Source organism: Schistocerca piceifrons, chromosome 2, assembly GCF_021461385.2.
Source record: "Schistocerca piceifrons isolate TAMUIC-IGC-003096 chromosome 2, iqSchPice1.1, whole genome shotgun sequence".
Taxonomy (NCBI): domain Eukaryota; kingdom Metazoa; phylum Arthropoda; class Insecta; order Orthoptera; family Acrididae; genus Schistocerca; species Schistocerca piceifrons.
The window spans coordinates 120,128,903-120,142,471 of record NC_060139.1 but is presented as its reverse complement, the minus strand read 5'-3'; the positions used below and the strand labels follow the sequence as shown (position 1 = coordinate 120,142,471).

At 39.8% G+C, this 13,569-nt stretch overlaps 1 protein-coding gene across 2 annotated transcripts in view; it reads right to left on the bottom strand.

The window, feature by feature from the left end:
• LOC124777813 (monocyte to macrophage differentiation factor) overlaps positions 1 to 13,569 on the bottom strand; it is a 148,027-nt gene that overhangs the window by 77,881 nt on the left and 56,577 nt on the right. The window contains exon 3 of one of the 2 annotated variants that reach the window (XM_047253331.1): positions 2,152 to 2,239. In XM_047253331.1, the coding sequence (XP_047109287.1) occupies positions 2,152 to 2,239 (88 nt within the window). Of the gene's footprint in view, positions 1 to 1,804; positions 1,925 to 2,151; positions 2,240 to 13,569 lie in introns of those variants that run through there. The other variant, XM_047253332.1, reaches the window with a different exon arrangement.

Sequence of the window (13,569 nt, the reverse complement as noted above, 5' to 3'; positions counted from 1 at the left end):
AAGAAGCTTTTGGGAAAATCGACATAGCTGATTACACAGAGAAGAGGATCGGCTACAAACAACGTGCAAATTAACTGAATTGAGAGGCGTGTGCCTTGCAACCCAATAACACAATGTCTCTTGTCGTCCGAAAACAGAACACCTGTTAACTGTGCATACTAGAAGATGATAAAAGGTTTCATAATTATGGCTGAAAATACTCAGAAAACAGAAATCATAACAATCTTTATTCAATACTTGAAGCAAATGAACTGACAACAAAAATTAATGTGTCTTCTGTCTCTGCAAGAAGAGTAGAATGTAAAACATTTTGTGAATTTTTACAATCACAAGCTATGAAAATAACTTTAATTTAATTATAGAAAATTCTGGTCTCTGTGCAATTACTTTTCAAGTCAAAAATTTCCATCTGGCCATTATATCAGCCTGGTTCCAAAACAGAGGACTATGAAAGATAACAAAGTCTTAAACTTTTAAAAATTCCTTCAAACAGGAAAATCATCCTATCCTAACACTGTTGCACAAATTCACAAGTGAGTTACACTGAAAACAAGAAGACCTCTGATTTTGGAATGGAATTGAAACAAGTGAAAACGAACAAAACATCAGACAGTGATAGTATTTATTAAGTTTTACAGTAAGTATACTGTGGTAGCAGACTCTTTCCTACATTTACTGAGAACCTCTCTTGCAATCCAAAGAGGCATAAAAGGGCTACTAATGTTCTTCAAATTTTACACACATCATACAGAGCAAGCAGAACACACACTGATTATTGGTTGATAACACCGTTGTCTATTGGTAACAGTGCAGCAACCTCAAAGAAATAAGGAAAAACTTCCAATTTGTGTAGTGAATGGCAACTAATGTTAAATGCAGAAATATGTCAGAGATTGTGCATGAACACATGGAAAAGCTTTTAGTATTCAGTCAAAATTAATTTGCAATATCACTTCAGTATCACAAAACTAAATCAAGATTTTTTCTCTCGTAACAATACTAATACATTATTCAATGAGCAATGAAGGTCAACCTTAGCAGAAAGTGACCTCAAGTTTGCAATTATCCTCTGAAATAAGATATCCAAATTTAATTTGCAAACACAGAAAAAAATGTCAACAGGAACTCCCAACCCCTGGTGGATGATTAAGTTGCATCATCTAAATACAGTACAATAAAGTAATGTGGGCTCCTGAAAAAATTACCTCAAAACAATTATTCACTGTCTGGTGTGCATGAAAGAAAGGTATCACAAAACTGGTCAGTACCATTATTTATCCCACTGAAACATCTCTTGTTAAAATTATTACAACTGATGGTTACATTACTGGTATGGTAGTTCACAAATGCACTGAAGCATGTTGTGACTTGTCCACCTACAGCTTCATTTCGTATAACTTTCATGGTAATCTCTTTAAGTATACAATACTAGCAATTAAAAGTTTTTCTTCTACAATTAAAAAGCCCCTTTATGTTAAAAGCAAAGAAGTACACTTTCTGGATTTTTTTTTTTGTATATTTTAGATTAAAAATTTTGTTTAACTTTTAGAGAGTGAGACTTTTATTTGGAGTCAGATATTTTCAAAACCAGCACACAAAATACAAAAAGTGTAAGTTAAATTGCTTCATAATATTGTTATCCATCAAAAGATATGCACAACTCAATGTTTTAGCATATTTTTCAGCTCCATGTCACACAAATTGTGTGACAACTGTTTTTGACTTCGCAGCAACCCATCATCCAACTAGAGGCTGAATAATATAATATTTTGATAATTTTATGAAAAGGATATATTGTTCTCACCACATAGTGGAGATGTTGAATCACAGACAGGCACATAAAAAAATATTACTAAACATGTACACTTTCGACCAGAAGGCCTTCTCCTGAAATAGCACACGCGCGCGCGCGCCCACACACACACACACACACACACACACACACACACACAGAGAGAGAGAGAGAGAGAGAGAGAGAGAGAGAGAGAGAGAGAGAGAAGACCACTGTATCTAGCTGCTGGGGCCAGATAAGATTATCACTGTTTCTCCCTAAAACAGTATGCTTAGTCCGTGTTACATGCAATTGTTAAGGTCCACTATTTGTGGAGGCCTTGGTTAACAAATACCTTATAAATGACAGCTAACACTTACACCATGTGTTACCACATTTGCAATGTGCTCTATGGGTGCTGGCCTGTATGGTTTATGGCGGGTAGGCTTCTCATTCATCCAGTGTACACTGCAACAATTGAATAAAGAATACTTTAAGAAATGTAGCAGTGAACTTAATTTTGCATTGAACATAATTTTGGCAACATTAAATTGTTCCAGTTGGTGTCATATATTTTTACCTTGCAGAGACCAAAGTAAATTTCAGAAAAAAAGTGGTTTAATGGATTAATGAGAGATGATTTGTAAAACATCAAGAATAACTTGGAACAAACTGACATAAGGAAAGGAAAAGACGTAGATGAAAGAACCACATATTGATATACTATTTTAGAGATTCCAAGAACCAGAAAAAGTGACCAAGGAGAAGCAATATTAGAAGGATTAAACGAAAGGCATAGGCAATAAAATTAATGAAAAAGGAGGAAGTCAACTGAGTTAATGAGTATATAGATATACTGTATTTAAATTGGTTCAATGATTAAGCCATTAACTTTACACATAAACTTAAATAACATCTGGTTGACAATTTCTTCTACATCACAAGACAATTTCAGAATGTTTAACAACATGTGTGTGTGTGTGGGGGGGGGGGGGGGGGGGGGAGGGCTGTGTCAAGTGAGGAGGGCGAGAGACTGAATGTGGTTAGCTTGTCCATCAAGTTTTGAAATGTCTGGAACTTCCAAACTCGTCACAGAATGGGTACTGTATGGCAGCTTTGGTCTCATTAAATGCACACACCCTGTAGTTCTTATTGAAAGTGTCAATGTAAGATAGGTCTTCAGCATTCAGTTCAAAATCAAAAACATTGAAGTTCTCCTTAATTCTTTCCTTGTGAACAGATTTTGGTATTGGAACTGTGCCAATTTGAATCAAGTATCTCAAAAGGACTTGAGCAATTGACTTCCCATATTTGTCATCAAGCTCCTTGATCTTTGGCTTCTGAACAAGTCACACCCCACCCTCTGCCATTTTCATGGAGGGGTTTGCAAGTGGACTATATGCTGTAATAACAATGTCTCTTTCCTTGCAAAACTGAATTAATTTCTTCTGGTTTAGGTAAGCATGCCATTCAATGTGATTGGTGACTGGCTTGATCTTTGAAACTTCTAGTAATCTAGTTAGCTGTTTGCTGCTGAAATTGGATACACAAATACTCTTCATAAGACCAAGGTGAACACATTCCTCCATTTGTTTCCAAGTATCCAGATAGTCAACATCTGTTGTAATAACTGAACTGTCTTCTACTTTGAGAAAGAAGTCATCTCCCTCCTTGAAAGTGAAAGGGCAGTGCACATGATACAGATCAAGATAATCCAGTTTAAGATCCACAAGAGTCTTTTTAAAAGCTGACACCACCAACGCTGACCGATGTTTTGTGTTCAACAGCTTGCTGTGCCATCATCCAACTTTGCTTTCAAGGCAGCACCAACTTCTGGTTCGTTTTGATACACAGCAGCCCCGCCAGTGTGCCTGGTTCACAGATTAAACAGTTTAATTTAATCAATAAAACATTTTATAATTATATGTAATAGATGCATGATATTGGTTTGTTTCCACTGTTGTTGTAATACAACGTTCCATGTGTTAAATTTACAATCAAATATTATTTTGAAATAATGTTGCGCTTTTCTTTTTCTTTTTTAACCACGTGCGTGGCGGAGGGTATGATAACTGGTGGTAATTGGAAATGTTGTAAATATAGGTTGATTATTGTTCGCTGTCTTTTACGAGAGCCTGGCAATTATTTTTGTGGTCAGCCAGAAAGTGATGGAAAACATAATGACCATAGTTCCCAGTCTGCAAGTCCACATTCTTGTCCAGCTCACTGAAAGAAATGTTTTTATTCTCTGTTTGTTCAGTGGGATCAGGACTATGATTTAAATGAAGATTTTGAGTTCTAATTGATACATATATTTAGTAAAGTTTCACATGCACAACACGAAATATTCATTATGTTCATACTGACAGTAAATCTCTCTATCCCAAACAGCACAATAAGCAGTTCAGAGGCGACCTCTACGGTAAGTTCCTACCAAATTGTCTTTTGCCCTGACTACAGATAATGAAAATAAATGCTCGCCACAAAAGTGGGAAATAATAGTCACCACTTGCCACACGGATCTGTAAATATCATGGACAGCACACCAATAGTTACTTTAGTGAAAATCTAAGCGATCCTGTACGGTGTACAGTCCTCGTGAGTTCACTATCTATTATTATGGAAAATAACCGTTTTGTCACAGCCTGTCTCTGACATCATCCAAGGCAGCGCGCACTTTGGCAATGCAGATCTTACAGTGTCTGGGTGCAAAGTGAAGCCTCGTCTTGGCTCTCTCTCTGCATATTTAATTTCTCACCCAGGGGAGAATGTCTGTTGTGAAGGTTGTTGTCTTCAGACATTTCCTTCTAACTGATGGGAATAAAGATTAGCAAGTTGGGCATGTTACTAGCTTTTTGTTATTGTTCTAACTGTGTATGCATGTGTTGTATAACGTAATTTGTGTTTATTTCAGGAGTGATTTGGGCCTCTTGAATTTGTTTGGTAGATTGGGGTAGTTCCCTAGGTTTTTTATGAGGGGGTTTTCCGATTTGTTTGCGATTTGATACAAAGCGGTCGCGAGTTCTTGAAACCTTTGTATTAGTGTCTTCATTCCGGCGGCTTCCTGGGTGTCGGCCATCGAAAATCTAGAGGAGACGTGTAGTGCCTGTCGCAGTGCCCTGTTTTCTTTTCTTTGCATCCGTGCGATATGTGTTTTGGCTGCATATCCCCACACAGGACAGGCATACTCAAAAACTGATCTGACTAAACTGCAGCAGAGACTCACTCCTATGGTTGCTGCGAGGCTGCTGCTGCTGCTATTTAACAGCAGGTACAACTCATTCATCGTAGCACTCCCTTTTCTTCTGAGTTCATTTCTGTGTGTTCTCCACGTCAGGAGTTGGTCTAATGTGACTCCCAGGTATATAGCTGTTGCTCTCCATGGTATTTCTTGCCTGTGAAGACTAAGTGGCATGTTTTCTCAGTGATGAAGTGCAGGGGACTGTTTGCCTTTTCTCTGTGTGATCGTTAATGCTGGTAATTCTCCATTTACTGACCCAAGTCTCTGTTTGGCAGAGGAGGTTTTGCAGTCTGTGTGTGACTAGTTTTCTGTTTGTGGTGGGGGCAAAAAGGCCATGTCATCAGCATACTGAGCTGTATGGGTCTGCGGGGCAATCGGTGTGTCGGCCGTGTACAAGTTGTACAATACATAGCCTAGCACTGATCCCTGTGGGACTCCAGCTCGTATGCCTCATGTGGTGGACTTTGCAGTGTCTACTTTGACACAGAAGGTGCTACTGGCTAGGTAACTGCGCATAACTTAACAACTTGGCCAGGGAACCCTAAAGAGTATAATTTGTACAATAGTCTAGTGTGCCACACACTGTCAAAGGCCTTGGCTACATCAAGTAGCACTAGGCCACAATATCCTTTCCGGTTTAAGGCTTCTGTGGTGGCCTCAATCACTCTCGTGAGTTGTTGTGGTGCCGAGTGTTTGTTGCAAAATCTGAATTGAAACAGGGAGCATTTCTTCGCTGCATATGTAGTGTTCAATATGAACTAGCAGGAGGTACTCATAAAGTTTACTGAGTGTGGGAAGCAAACTTATGGGGCAGTGGTGCTGGGGAAAGAGGAGATCTCTCCCAGGTTTAGCAATCGTGACCACTTATGCACGTTTCCACTGATTAGGGAATTTTTGTGTTCGTGTGATCTCGAATACTTCCGTCAGTTTTTTTATAACTATCTGGGGCAGGTGCTTTAGCAGTTCATTTGTGAGGAGGTCGTGACCTAGGGCTTTCCTAGTGGGCAGCGTTTTGATGGCTTTGACAACTTCCTCGGTTGAGAAGGCAGGTATGTCATCATAGACGTCATCTTCTGCTGCAAGAAATGCAGCTAGCTGTTCACAGACTGTTCTCTTGTGTTCTTGGTCCTGTACCTCTGCTGGGGTGAACTGTTTCTTGGAAACATCGGCAAGTGCGTTGGCTATATATTGGGCATTGAACACTAGTCCTCTCTCACCATGCAGAGGCGGCATCCTTGCGCGTCTTTTAGTGAACTGCTTGGAGGTGCTCAGTGAGCGACACCTTAAGCTCTCTTCGAAGACCATTGAGCAGCCTCCTGGTTACCGGATTTTGTGTTATTTTCCATTCCTTCACAGTCCTGTTTTTGTGCCCAATCTGGGCAAGCAGCTAGGGTGGCAGTCGCTGGGTGGGAGGTGGCGCAGGAGTGGGGTCGAACGTTGGGCCCTTTGGTGCTTGCAGGATCACATCGGTGAAACTTCTCAGCATTTGTTCAATGTCATCTAAAGGGAGTGTGGTGTTTGTGAAGTTCGCTGTTGCACTTTCTTTGAATTGTTCCCAAATGGTACGTTTGTGTGTGACTAATTGCTGAGTGGGCGGTAGCCTCCTGCCCACATCGATTTCAAAGATTACAGGATTGTGATCGGATGTGTTCGGTGAACTCGCAGCCACAAAACCTGCAGACCTTTTGTAACAGCTATATCAAGGACGTCTGCCTGTTGCCGTTCGGTGTGGGCTCCTCTGGGCCCCACACATGTAGTTGGTGGTTGCGTGCGATGCTTTTCAGTTGGCGACCTGCTCTGTTTGCACACCTGGAAAGACAATCTGTGTGTTTTGCATTGCATCTCCACTATGAGCCTAAGGCGTCGGTGATATCCAGGACCTCAGGGGATGCCAGAATCTCCACCTCGTCCTTGGATGCGAAACTGTTAGGGAGTGGTGGTCCAGGGGCCACTGGAGTCTTCTGTTTTCTAACAGACTACTTCTTTATCTGTTTGCCCTCTCGCTGCTCTTTAGGAGCTTACTGGGAGGGCTTCTCTGAAGTAGCTTCCGGGACAAACGAAGACCGTGAAGCTCTTTGACCAGCCGCTGGTGGCTCCTTCAGCCACTGGCTGGTGTCCACTTTACCGGGGATAAAGCCATGGAAGCTAGATTCCCAGGGGACCCCATCCATGCAAGAGGAGCAAGAGGGGGCTGTTGTTTCTCCAGCTGGGCAGAGGGAACCAATGCCTCCGGTATTTGGGGGGACGGTACTCCCAAAGTAGAAGTTTCGGGAGCTGCAGAATAAGATAGGCCCCCAGCCACCAGGAGGAGAGATGAAGATGGGTGGCCCTAAGGGCCCACTGAAGAAAGCTTAGATGAGGAGCATAATGGAGTCAATGAGGGCGACATAGTCATAGCTGCAGCATAAGATAATAGCATTTGAACAGGGTTCAATCTTTCGTATTTCAGTTTAGCCTTGTGGTAGGACAGCCTGTCCGTGGTCTTGTACTCCATAATTTTCCACTCCTTTTGGAGTACTGTGCAGTCCAGCAAGCAGGGGCGGTGGTGCACTCCACAGTTGACACTGGTGGGAGGAGGGGCATACGGAGTATTCAGATGCAGTGGACGCCCGCAATCTCGGTATGTGGGAATGGCACCAGGAGGACATGTGCCCAATTTTCCAGCACTTAAAGCACTTCATAGGGGGAGGGATGTATGGTTTGAAATCACATTGGTATACCATCACTTTGGCCTTTTCGGGTAATGAATCATCCTCAAAGCCCACCATGAAGGCACCTACGGCAACCCTATTACCTTTAGGCCCCCTATAGATGTGCTGGATGAAGTGAAAACATATTTTTAAATTGGTGTGTAGCTTATAGTCAGATTGCAACAGGAAGTCGCGATGAAAAATAATCCCCTGGACCGTGCTGAGGCTTTTATGGGAATTGATCAAGCTGGTCGCAGGCGAGTAACACCTGGGACTGGACTTGGGATGCCATCTGAATCAGGACTGAGCCACTGCGCATTTTTGACAGCGCTGTCAATTCCCTGAACTTATCCTCCAGGTGCTCAACAAAAAAATAGAGGCTTTGTATCCAGAAAGGATTTCCCATCAGTTCTGCTGCACACTAAGTAATGAAGCAAATTTGGCATTCTTCTTTCCATAGCCCTATGTTCCTCCCATGTTGTAGCTAGGGAAGGAAACAGTTTAGGTTCATACTCAGGAGCACTGAATTCAACCTTCCCTTTTTTAGAGACTCCTGAGGCCATTTGGTCCCCAGCAAAGGGTGACTTGGTCAGCTTCATTGCAGGTCATCCTTCCTCCTGATGCCAACCACTCCGATCAGGGGCTCTCCACACGGGTGCCACCCAGTCACAGCAAAGGCCACTTGATGTTGCAGCTCAGGCATCAGTAGTGTGATCCCTGTGTAGTAAGGGGGCTGCAACCGAGAGGGTACATGACAACCCCTCCATGACAAACTGGCTACAGTGCTGGATATTGGGTGTGTAGAAATCCAGTATTGTCATGCGGCAGAAGAGGACAGCAGATAATGGATGGGAGATTATGTACCACATAAGGTGTCCTCACCCAAACAGCTGGAACATTGGTGGACAGTGCCATGACAATAATGGGTGCAGAAGATCTTAATGCGCGAGTGATATAAAACGCACCACGTAAGGCCCCCATACTTCACAAAATTTGGACTGTGTAGAGGTCAAACTCTAAAAGGGAACCATAACGAATAAGGCTGAAAAGTAGGAGACTCCTTTTAGGTCACCTCTTCTGACGGGCAGGAATACCTTGGGCCTATGATCTGTGTATTTCTGTACTACTGACTGTAGCCTTTCTTTGAATGACTCTAGAACTGTCACAGGCAAATCTGGTGGCTAGTAAAAACATGCAACAACTAAATGAATGACTCTAGGACTGTCACAGGCAAATCTGGTGGCTAGTAAAAACATACAACAGCTAACTTCACTATCACTCTCAAATTCAACATCAATAGAGAGAATCTTTTGTCAACTATGATGAACAATCCCTGTGCTTTTGATATGCGTTCCATAAATTATGAGTACCCTGTGTTACCAGTGATCGTCAGAATTGTTGGTATGCTTTAGTAGCTTGGTTAATCAGTGTACCATAGCCATTCTCCATACCTGTCCATTTGTCAATGTTTCCTCATGTGGTGAGCAGTATCCAACCTCATACACAGTTATACTTTATACTTTATCCTGGACAGTACACTGTTAACTTTATTCATAATTCACATATAAAGAATTCCTAGCAAATTGTTGTAACGTCCAAAAATTGTCTTTCATTTTATCAACTGCCACCACTGTTAATAAGTATCGTTTCCCTCCACAGTATTGCCACTGAATTCTTCATAGGAAGCTCTTCCATCCTTTTTGGTAGTCTTTGTTTTTACAAAATTCTCTTAGTTGCTATTATTTTTGTTTGCTAAATAGTATGAATTTCACAGATGTATGCAATAACTAATATTAAGCATATAAATGGTGGGGGAAAAGCATAGACAAGAAACAACATTTATTGCCTATTTGAAAGAAGAAACAAAATAGCATGTAATTTTGTGAAAGTAATTTACAAAATCATAACACCTGGCTTTGTAATTTACCAATGTTGGTTGATAGGGAAGGGATCAAACACCGAGGTCATCAGTCCCATTCGATTAGGGAAGGAAGTCAGTCTTGCTCTTTCAAAGGAACCATCCCGACATTTGCCTGAAGCAATTTAGGGAAATCACAGAAAACCTAAATCAGCATCATCAGGCGTGGGTTTTAATCATCATCCTCCCCAATGTGAGTCCAGTGTGCTAACCACTGTGCCACCTCGCTCAGTAATATACCAAGCAGCTATGGTATATTACATACCATAAAAATGATTAAGCACATTTATTATGTCATATGATAGCTCAAACAAGATTGAGCATATTACAAGAAATAATATAATTATCTTGATAAAATTCCAGCAAGTAAGGTATTGGCACACAGATTACATCACATTTTTGCATAAACATGATTTAGTCACAGGAATATGAACAGACAAAAGAAATATATGACAAAGTAAAAGAAAAAGTTTAATTTGAAAACAATGTTAAACTTACTATGTGCAAGTAATACATTTAGATGTAGATGTGAGTGTGAAAATAACCACTGAACAAATATAATACAACAATCAAAAAATTGGACGCCAAGAAACAGCTAGATGAGAACATAAAATAGCTCGTAATTTTTGAGCAAAAAGTTAGCAGTAGATAGGCATACAAATATGAGGTGATCCTCATTTTAGTTATTATATAGATCTGAGTAAGGTTTTGCCTTGCAGATATTGTTAGTTATACCGCCAAGCAAGTCACTTGCCTCCAGTTTTCTTAATATGTCCATTTACATATCTCTTATACAACGTATTTCTAGTCTTTTAAGCACTGGCCAATCCAATCCATCTGTCTTTCTGTAAATGAGTACGATAACCTTTAACCTGATTCCTCAATTATTTGTGTACCAAGTTAGCAATTCCATATAATAGTGTAAAATGTATGTAAATAAAGTTGATCAATTCTGTAACCCATTAACTGGACGTAATCTTCTGCGTTTACTAGCAGTATTGATCACTTGTGCAACTATTTTTGGATATCTCACCAAGCACATGTATTCTCATGGCACAGTATCAATATACACAGAGAAGGAGATCACAGGAACTCACTTTTCAGCAAATGTGACACGGATTGAGAAAAACCAGCAATTATGTTCTGACAATAAAATGATAATTAACAAACTGCACACTCCTAATGATCATTTTTACAAGAGAGTATTACTGCAAGAACACCATTCATGTAAATGTGCTAATCTTATGTTGTTAGTAATGCTTACATGAATAAATGTAGTATGTATTATTGTACACTCATTTTACCTAAATTCATAATAAGGCACTTTCAGCAGCAAACAGCGTAGTTTCTGCAATTACGTCCTTATTCTACAAATCACTGCAGTTCATAGCAGAGGGTAACTTTTATTGGACCTCATATTAAAGTTTCTTCTTGTTCTATTCACAGATGGAATGACTGCTGGCATGCCTGTGATTGAGTAGCTATTTGCTTAATTTATCTGTGCAATCTCTAAATTACAGATGTATAGGAAACTGTAGAATATTCATAGTTTCTGCAGTGAAAGACAATTCTTTTAATTTTTTCTACAAATTATCATCATATGACAGTCACTTTCTTTAAGTCTCTGCCAGTCAATATTTTTTTTATAATCACTGTTACACATTCTCTTGAGGGAAACAAGCCTGTGATCATTCACATCACCCTTCTTTGTAATACACTCCATGTTCCCTGTTACTTCGGCCTAGTGTGGGTGCCACACACTTGAGCATATTCAAATATGGGCCACAAAAGTGTTTCATTTGTAATCTCTTTTGCAGACAGACTACAGCTTTCCAGTATCCTACCAATGAATCATAATCTGCCATTTGCTTCACTTACAATAAAGCGGGGTGACTGCTCCACTTCGTATCTTCACACATCTCTCTACACATTAACACTTCAAAATATTTTTATGATGTGACTGACTCTAGTTGTGACCAATTAATCATGTAGTCAAAGGATAAGCAACACTTTTACGTTTCATGAAGTGTACAGCTTTACATTTCTCTACATTAAGAGCTAATTGGCATTCTTTGCACAAGGCCTACATTTTATCAAGGACTACAATTTTTACTGGGTAGGATTTCCTCACAGACGACTTCACAAGGGCTCCATTGTGCTGTGGTGGCTCACTAAGCTGTAGTGACTGAAGCTCCTTTTCAACGCCACTACTACTGATTACTGTGTTACCATTCTTATGAAATAGCTACTCAGTGATGGCCAAATTCCTCGAGTTTCCGTTGTGGAGCTACATATGAGAAAGTAATCACAGACTCACCTTTACAGTTTTTGTTTTGCTACTTCTACTTCAGTCGTTGATTTTTATTCCACTGAAAATAATAATCTATGACCAAAAGTTCTTGGTGCTTTGGGACAGCTCCAGTGATAATAGTATGCTATGGTAGTTATTGAAGACTTCATGCATTTTCCTTTTTCAAGCCAAAGATTTTATTTTGAGTTTTACCTCATTACAGAGGCTTATCTCAAACATAATAATTTACGGTACTCTGAAATTACTATACAAAGAATAAATGCTCTTAAACTACGTTTTCAAAATATTCCTCCAGGTGTTTTGATCTTGTGTGTCCTCTTCGTCTGTGCCCATTCTCCTCATTGAGTGCTGTTCATTTTGGAGCCAGGTGGTCATAGGTCGTCGTCTTCTTCTTCTCCCCTCCGGTTCCCACTCCAGTATCAATTTTGGTCTTCTGGCTTCCTCCATTCATCATACATGCCTGTACCACTGTAATTTCTCCCTATCCATTATATCATATATTCTTTCTTTTATTTCCATTCTCCTTATTATTTCGGTGTTCCGTATCTTCTCTTTCCTGGAGAGTCTTGCCGATCTTCTCCAGAAGTCCATCTCTAGAGCTTGTAATTTTTTAATGTGCTTCAGGTTAATTGTCCAGGTCTCCGTTCCATACAGAACCGCACTCTCGAATATAGATTTGTATATTAATTTTTTAGTTCTGCTCATTACATTCCTGCTCCATAAGACTGAGTTCAGCATCTCAATGACCTTCCATTCACCACTAATTCTTTTATTGATTTCTGGCTCTGATTTTCCCTCGATTTCTAAAAGGGATCCCAAATAACGGAAAGTGTTTATCTTTTTGATTTTCTTTCCTTCAATGTATAGCTCATCTGAATCATTAGTCAAGCATTCTGTTTTTTTGGTAATTAATCTTCAAACCCCAAGTTTTGTATGCTACTGCTAGTTGTTAGCACATATAGTTAGCATCCTCCCCATCTTGTGCTACAACTACTTGATCATCAGCAAACAAGAAATGATGTAGGTAAACTCCATCTCTTATTTCTAATCCCATACTATTGAATTTACAAGACCATGCTCTAAGGCTAATATCTACATAGGTTTTAAATAATGATGGTGACATGGGGCAGCCCTGTAAAAGGCCCTTGCTTGTTCTAAATTTCTGAGAAAGTTCATTACCAACCTTCACTTGGCAAATGTTACCTTTATACATCTGTTGTATTATTTTAATCAAGGAAGGGTTTATGTTTGCCATACGAAGTGCTCTCCAAAGCTATTTTCTTGGAACAGTATCATACGCTTTTTCTAGATCAATGAAAATTAATCCTATATTTTCTGATTTTTCCCTATGTTTCTCCAAAATCTGTCATAATGTGAAAATATGGTCTACACATGATCTCCCAGCCATGAAACCACATTGTTCTTCTTCGGTTCTAAATTTTTTTTCCAGTTTGTTTTTAATTATTTTCACAAAAATTCTCATTAATGTGTTTGTAACACAAATTCCTCAATAGTTTGAACAAATTTTGCAATCCCTTTTCTAAAATACGGTATTAATGTAACCTAGAAAAATCTCATTGGGTATTGAATCTCCATGTCTCATTTTGTTGAAGAGCTGTGTTATCAGTTTCACAATTT